Source organism: Emys orbicularis, chromosome 4 (genome assembly GCF_028017835.1).
Source record: "Emys orbicularis isolate rEmyOrb1 chromosome 4, rEmyOrb1.hap1, whole genome shotgun sequence".
Lineage (NCBI taxonomy): Eukaryota > Metazoa > Chordata > Testudines > Emydidae > Emys > Emys orbicularis.
In genome coordinates this window covers 142,868,627-142,875,477 of record NC_088686.1, presented here as the reverse complement: position 1 = coordinate 142,875,477, position 6,851 = coordinate 142,868,627, and the positions used below count along the sequence as shown (strand labels likewise).

At 44.3% G+C, this 6,851-nt stretch overlaps 1 protein-coding gene across 1 annotated transcript in view; it reads left to right on the top strand.

Moving 5' to 3' along the window:
• Positions 1–521: 521 nt before the first annotated feature.
• DSTYK (dual serine/threonine and tyrosine protein kinase) overlaps positions 522–6,851 on the top strand; it is a 59,392-nt gene continuing 53,062 nt past the window's right edge. Inside the window, 2 exon segments of the mRNA XM_065403752.1 lie at positions 522–549; positions 552–1,037. Of these exon segments, the coding sequence (XP_065259824.1) occupies positions 522–549; positions 552–1,037 (514 nt within the window).

The window sequence follows — 6,851 nt, the reverse complement described above, 5'->3', positions numbered from 1 at the left end:
TTGTCCGTCTAATCCAGTATCCCATCTTTGACAGTGTCCAATACCAGCTCCTCCAGAGGAAGAAACCCTGTAGTAGACAGCTATGGGGTAACATGCCTGTAGGGAAAGTGTCCTTCTACCCCCCTGCCCCAATAACTAGAGGTTATAAAGGTCCCCATAGAAAGGGAATTTGCCCTCTCTCCCCATAGAAAAGGGATGTGCCCCCCATAGGGGTCTCTCGCCACAGCAAGGGGATCTGCCCTCTCTCCCCTTAGAAAGGGGATAATGTACCCCCCCCCCCCGGGGTCTCTCCCCCACACAGAGGCCGGCCCTGCACAGGAACACCCTTCCCAAAGGGGCGTGGCGACGGCTATGCAGCGCTTTAACAGGAGCTGGTCAGGAATCCTATTGCAAAGGACTACACGTCCCATGGTGCACCTTGGGCAATAGCCGCAGCAAACGCGTCCCCACTAGAGGACTACAATTCCCACAGTGCCCTGCGTCAGACGCGCAGACACCCTACGCAGAGGACTACCATCCCCATGGTGCACTGCGGCTCGGGGGTCCTCCCCTCGCCGCCTCCCCATTCCCTCCGCGGCGCCCGGATAAAGGTTCCGCTCCGTGCGCAGTGCGGCTCGGCTCGGCGCTGCCAGTGAAGAAGGTGGTGGGGCCCGGCCGCGGGGCGCTGTTCCCTCGCGGAGAAGGAGGCCGAGGCTGCAGCCTGGCAGCGGCGGAGTCTCCGCCGGGGTGGGGCTGGGATAGCGGAACAGACCTGGAGGACATGGACGGCGGAGGAGCCCCCTCGACTAGGGGCCACGGCAGCGGGGGCGGAGTGATCCGCGAGCTGTGCCGCGGCTTCGGCCACTACAACCGGCACCTGGCGCGGCTGCAGCACAACCTACGGGAGACCAAGAAGTTCTTCCGCGATATCAAGTACTCCCAGGGGCAGCCCTTCCCCATCGTGGTCGTCCCCTCCGGGTCCGGGGAGCCGCCGCCGGCCGTCCTCCCCACGCCCGGCTCTAGGGACAGCGCCCCCAGCGGCAGCGTGTTGCAGCCCGGTAAGCGGGGAGAGGGGGGCACCTATGGGGTGGGGTTCAAAGGTGGGGGAGGGGCAGCTCAAGGGGAGGGGTGGAGCCTCCGTGGGGAGCTTGGGGTCTGTGTAGAGCAAAGCTGGGTTTAGGGGTGGGGTGTAGGGAGGGAGCAGTGGGGGATTTGTGGGGCAGAGTGTGTGACTGTAGGAGGGTTGGGGGCAGTGTATTGGGAGGCATGGCCGGGGGGGGGGGCGGTGTATTCTGGGGTAGCATAGGGCTGATCTCTGGGCAGGGTAAGTGGTTTATGGGGCTGGGGTAAGTGCTGCTGGAGCAACAAAAATGGGGTCGAAAGTGTGGATGTGGGTGGGGGAGACATATGGAGAGATGTACAGTAAAGAGGAAAGGGTTGAGCATGCTGAGGTCCAGTGGAGACCTGGGGAGGAGAGGGAAACTGTGTTACAAGGGGGCATAGATACAAAAGGTGAGATGTGCTGGCAAATTTAAAGGAGCTGAGGCTCTTGCTAGGTGAGTATGGCTGCTGATTGGTGGCAGTTTTACAATTACTGTAAAATTGAATGGGTTATGTGCAATGCAGTTTGCGTCAGTAAGAGCTCTTAGAAGTAACCATGTTTCACTTTTTTTTTTTTAACCTATGAGCAATTGTAAACAGCCATGGTACAAACATCTTTATGATATGTAGAAGTTCAGTTTCCAGGGAATATCTTTATGAGAAGGACCTACTGCAATTAATGGCTTTATAAACCTTTCCATGCACTCAGAAGTCATTCCTGAAGTGTACATGAAGTTTTTCTTAGGTTTTTTTGCTCAATAGGCCTTGTGCACCAAATATTAAACATCCTGATATAAAAATCAGTTATTGTGAGACTTAAAATCGGTCACACTCAAAATAAAACGTGTTCTATATAGAACACTTGAGACTGAAAGGGATTCTCTAAAAATGTAACCTAATTCTTACCACTGATGGGTTTTGTTTACATTCTATTTTTTGTGGTTTTTGTTTTTAGTTTCCCAGGCAATAGGAAACAAACCAATCAGTTTCACTTCTGGTTTTAGCCAGCTTTGATGTGATTTGTGCAGTGTCACAATACTGAAAGCATTTGGTATGCAAGCATTCCGGGAGAAATGTTTAAATACAAATAAAACTGTATTCAGTGGTATTTTTGACTTGTGTAATGTAAACTTTTTCCTTTTGGATGTTAAACTTGTTTAAAAACCTCTCAGTTTAGGGCATAAACTTTAGGACTTCATCCCTTTAAATTGCTTGAAAAACAATGTAAAATTTCAAATAACCAGTATTATTCCAACTTGAGCCCTTGCATGACTACCTAGTTTTGAATGTCAGTTCACTTGTCCTTTAGATATCAAGGCTGCAAAGAATGCCTGAGCAGACTGTTAAGCAGTCACTGGGCAGGTTACTGTGGCCATGTATCTAGCATAAATGACTGGTCCAGAACTGCAGTTTGTTCAGTGGCTGTGTAGCATCCTGCAGATGTAGATATAAGAATGTCTTAAGTTATGACAAGACATGAGCATCTGTTGCATACATGCATGCTAAGGTCATGGTCCTGCATGTTACCTCAGCATGTGAGTAATCAACTTTGTTGAATGGAACTACTTGCTTGCATAATGTTATTTCGTGTGCTTAAGTGTTTCCAGCATAGGTGTCTAAAGCTGATATCTGTGTGAGGTTTGAAATTTTGGGGCTGCTTTCTTCTGGTTAAAATATTTAAAAGAAAAAAAATATTATTTTAGTGCCCAAACTCATGTTTTGTAGAACCACATTGTAACAGAGGGGAGAGACTTTGAGTGCCTTAGGAATCAAGGAGCACAGCTCCTATTGATTTTTCAAGAAAGCACTTGCTTTGCAGAGTTTGCATGTTAAATGCTGTAGCATTCTGTAGAGCGTATGGGAATCAGGAAGTAAAACATAATAGTGTCTTTATTGTCCAGGGTTGAGATAGACTTCCTGAAATGCTACACTTCTAATTTACTTTCTAAGTTTATAAGGTCATAATATCCAAAGAGGTCTTTAAAATAATAAAAAAAATAACAAACCTATCCCTAGCTTGTTTTCAAAAACACTATCATGGCAGCCAATGTTATAAAATAACATTATAGACATACCTGGCCCCAAATAAGCCACTGGGAAGCAAGCTATCTAAAAGTTAGGTTGCCTTCACCTTGTTCTGTAACAAAATCAAATGTATCTGTTAAGCTGAATTGCAGCCATTCTGGTTTTATTGGAAAGGGAGGTTAAAATAATGGTTGGCTGGTTGTAGGACCTGAGCCCTGTCTTTCATGTTGTACACCTCTACCCCGATATAATGCGACCCGATATAACACTAATTCGGATATAACACGGTAAAGCAGTGCTCTGGGGGGCGGGGCTGTGCACTCCGGTGGATCAAAGCAAGTTCGATATAACACGGTTTCACCTATAACGCGGTAAGATTTTTTTTTTTTGGCTCCCGAGGACAGCGTTATATCAAGGTAGAGGTGTATTTGAACGACTTTTAAAACAAACCTTAAAACATCTGGCGATTAGGAGGGTGACCACTAAAAGCTGTTGGTAATGGACAAATATTGATCACAGATTGAAAGGATGTCTCCTCTACCCAGTGTGCATCAAGCACTAAGACAACTAATTTCTTTGCTAGCAATACAAGCAAAATTAACTTGAGGATGGAAGCTTGGATTATGTTTTTTACTGATAAAAGGAGAACATCTTTGTTTGTAGCATCACTGTTTGTGTGTCTTAGGTTTAATAACAAAACATTGTCACAGATATACGTGTATCAAGAAATTTCTACTGTGGTTTTATGACAAGGAAAAAATCTTTCTAAAGAGAGGCTTCTCATTAGTCTTCTTCAATGTTAAAGATGCTGCTTGTACGAAACTCTGGCTGTTCCTCTTTCTGACTTCACTAGCGTCATGTTTCATATAGAGTCTTTACCCAATCGGTACCCAATGACTGGAAGTTAGCTAATGTAACGCCAATATTTAAAAAGGGCTCTAGGGGTGATCCCGGCAATTACAGACCGGTAAGTCTAACGTCGGTACCGGGCAAATTAGTTGAAACAATAGTAAAGAACAAAATTGTCAGACACATAGAAAAACATAAACTCTTGAGCAATAGTCAACATGGTTTCTGTAAAGGGAAATAGTGTCTTACTAATCTATTAGAGTTCTTTGAAGGGGTCAACAAACATGTGGACAAGGGGGATCCGGTGGACATAGTGTACTTAGATTTCCAGAAAGCCTTTGACAAGGTCCCTCACCAAAGGCTCTTACGTAAATTAAGCTGTCATGGGATAAAAGGGAAGGTCCTTTCATGGATTGAGAACTGGTTAAAGGACAGGGAACAAAGGGTAGGAATTAATGGTAAATTCTCAGAATGGAGAGGGGTAACTAGTGGTGTTCCCCAAGGGTCAGTCCTAGGACCAATCCTATTCAATTTATTCATAAATGATCTGGAGAAAGGGGTAAACAGTGAGGTGGCAAAGTTTGCAGATGATACTAAACTACTCAAGATAGTTAAGACCAAAGCAGATTGTAAAGAACTTCAAAAAGATCTCACAAAACTAAGTGATTGGGCAGCAAAATGGCAAACGAAATTTAATGTGGATAAATGTAAAGTAATGCACATTGGAAAAAATAACCCCAACTATACATACAACATGATGGGGGCTAATTTAGCTACAACGAGTCAGGAAAAAGATCTTGGCGTCATCGTGGATAGTTCTCTAAAGATGTCCACGCAGTGTGCAGAGGCGGTCAAAAAAGCAAACAGGATGTTAGGAATCATTAAAAAGGGGATAGAGAATAAGACTGAGAATATATTATTGCCCTTATATAAATCCATGGTACGCCCACATCTCAAATACTGTGTACAGATGTGGTCTCCTCACCTCAAAAAAGATATCCTAGCACTAGAAAAGGTTCAGAAAAGAGCAACTAAAATGATTAAGGGTTTAGAGAGGGTCCCATATGAGGAAAGATTAAAGAGGCTAGGACTCTTCAGTTTGGAAAAGAGAAGACTAAGGGGGGACATGATAGAGGTATATAAAATCATGAGTGATGTTGAGAAAGTGGATAAGGAAAAGTTATTTACTTATTCCCATAATACAAGAACTAGGGGTCACCAAATGAAATTAATAGGCAGCAGGTTTAAAACAAATAAAAGGAAGTTCTTCTTCACGCAGCGCACAGTCAACTTGTGGAACTCCTTACCTGAGGAGGTTGTGAAGGCTAGGACTATAACAATGTTTAAAAGGGGACTGGATAAATTCATGGTGGCTAAGTCCATAAATGGCTATTAGCCAGGATGGGTAAGAATGGTGTCCCTAGCCTCTGTTCGTCAGAGGATGGAGATGGATGGCAGGAGAGAGATCACTTGATCATTGCCTGTTAGGTTCACTCCCTCTGGGGCACCTGGCATTCGCCACTGTCGGTAGACAGATACTGGGCTAGATGGACCTTTGGTCTGACCCAGTACGGCCTTTCTTATGTTCTTATGTTTTCTTATTTACATAATGGAATCTCCCAGGGGTTCTGATCAGGGGTTTATAGATGCTACCAGGTTCTACTCTTGTATGTAAAGAAATGGCAAAATAAAACCCACTAGACAACCGAGTAAGGGTTGTTTAGGGTTGCCATAACTCTAATTGAAAACTGGTCCCCTTTTGGCAGTGGTGATGGGGCAAGCTGTTTGCTCCATCTGATAAAAAGAGATCAATTAAGATATCTCCTATGTAACGTGCACCTTATGAAACGGAACCCTGTGTCTACTGCACCGAACAATGATTAACAAATTGCAAAATACACATGGAAACTAAAAAGAAGAGAAGATGCCTTGCGTAACTCTGTGGTAAAAATTGGTACCGAAGTGAAACCATGCAGTAATCAGGACTTGAGTGCTATGGCACCAGTAGTGCTTAGAGCAGGGGTAGGCAACCTATGGCACGCGTGCCAAAGGCAGCACACGAACTGATTTTCAGTGGCACTCGCACTGCCCGGGTCCTGGCCACCGGTCTGGGGGCCTCTGCATTTTAATTTAATTTTAAATGAAGCTTCTTAAACATTTTAAAAACCTTATTTACTTTACATACAACAATAGTTTAGTTATATATTATAGACTTATAGAAGGAGACCTTCTAAAAATGTAAAATGTATTACTGGCACGCGAAACCTTAAATCACAGTGAATAAATGAAGACTCGGCACACCACTTCTGAAAGTTTGCCGACCCCGGGCTTACAGTATCTGAAAAGGCAAAACCTGCAGTTGCTGCATGGAATGGAATGTGATCTAATTGAATTGTGGGATGGAGGACTAATCTGAATGGCTGTTGCTGTCAAGGTGAGTAAATGGAAGCGAGCATATGCAGCTCTTAAATAAGGAATGCTGGTTGGCATATGTGGTAGGATAGCAGCAATAGTTACCCTGATTTTTATTTTGAATCTCAGCAGTAACTGAACAAAATAAACAGCGAAGAAAACAGCATACCTTGCAAAAAGATGCGTTCATGGGCGAGGTACTTGGCTGCATACTTTGCTTAATTAAATAAAGTAACCAGGGATGCACTTGTAAATAGGTACTAAAAACCCCTTTTACTGTTTGAGGAACTGTTTCCCTTACTCTAGACCTAGCATCCTTATGAATTCTTCTGAAATAAGACCCTACCATACTATGAGAGCTGGGGAAAAGTTTGAGATAGGACTGGTGTGGAAAGGAAGGGAAATCCTAGGACACTGTTCTGGAGAACAGACTTTGAAACTGCCATGCTGCCCAATGTCCCTATTCTTACCTTGAGGTGGTTAGC